At 45.4% G+C, this 769-nt stretch overlaps 1 protein-coding gene across 1 annotated transcript; it reads right to left on the bottom strand.

Moving 5' to 3' along the window:
• Window positions 1-240: 240 nt before the first annotated feature.
• Window positions 241-555, bottom strand: LOC148041569 (S-adenosylmethionine synthase 2-like). The gene has a single exon (XM_087690174.1). It carries the CDS (start codon window positions 553-555, stop codon window positions 241-243), a length of 315 nt encoding a protein of 104 aa, XP_087546300.1.
• Between the last annotated feature and the right edge of the window lie 214 nt (window positions 556-769).

Genomic DNA, 769 nt, shown 5'->3' with positions numbered 1-769 from the left:
TCGCCGAAAGCTATTTGCAAGTGGCCAAGGGATTCCTGTGCATAGGTTTCAGGGTCACTCCTCAATGGTGTTGTGTGTACAATGGTGCCCTGAACGGAAGTCAGTGTTGGGCAATGCTGCAGAAGATGGATTTGTAAACTTGTGGGACTTTGAGAAGGAAAACATGGTGCATTGAAGGCTTACTATCTCCCAAGTGAAATCAGGCTCATTACGCCCAAAATGACCATATGCAGCAATCTTCTAGTACCGCTTGTTACCTCCCCTCCTCAAGTCATTATTAATAGCAATCATGCCTGGACGGAAATCAAAATTCTTCTTAATCATTTCCAAAATCTCAGCATCAGGGATCTTTCCAGTTTTGTATGTATCCACAAATACAGATAGTGGCTCGGGCACACCAATGGCATATGAAACCTGCACAATGCACTGGCAGGCAAGTCCAGATGCAACAACACTTTTAGCAGCTTGCCTCACAATGTATGCCCCACTGCGATCTACTTTCGTGGAATCTTTGCCAGAGAAAGCCCCACCTCCATGGGCTGGAACTCCAATCATCAGCCATCTGGATCATTGAGACATCATTCGCCCTTGTGCAACTTATAGAGGCCGTTTGCAAATGCCATGAGTTAGTAGACAATGCTATTGAGCTCCTTTGCTAAAAACAATGTTTTCTGCTGTAACTTCCGTTCCGTTGAGAGTTCATGGGGACAGCCTCTTAAAAGATGTTCGCGCATGCTACGATATCTACCTTGGCAGCAAAGTTGTCGTT

The sequence above is a fragment of the Lygodium microphyllum genome, chromosome 1, assembly GCF_053477565.2.
Source record: "Lygodium microphyllum isolate KBCC chromosome 1, Lygodium_microphyllum_v1.1.10, whole genome shotgun sequence".
Lineage (NCBI taxonomy): Eukaryota > Viridiplantae > Streptophyta > Polypodiopsida > Schizaeales > Lygodiaceae > Lygodium > Lygodium microphyllum.
This window is presented reverse-complemented; position numbering and strand designations above follow the sequence as displayed.

Excerpts from the sequence above, each read along its gene's own strand:
- LOC148041569 (XM_087690174.1), bottom strand. The coding sequence starts at position 555 with ATGATTGGAGTTCCAGCCCATGGAGGTGGGGCTTTCTCTGGCAAAGAT.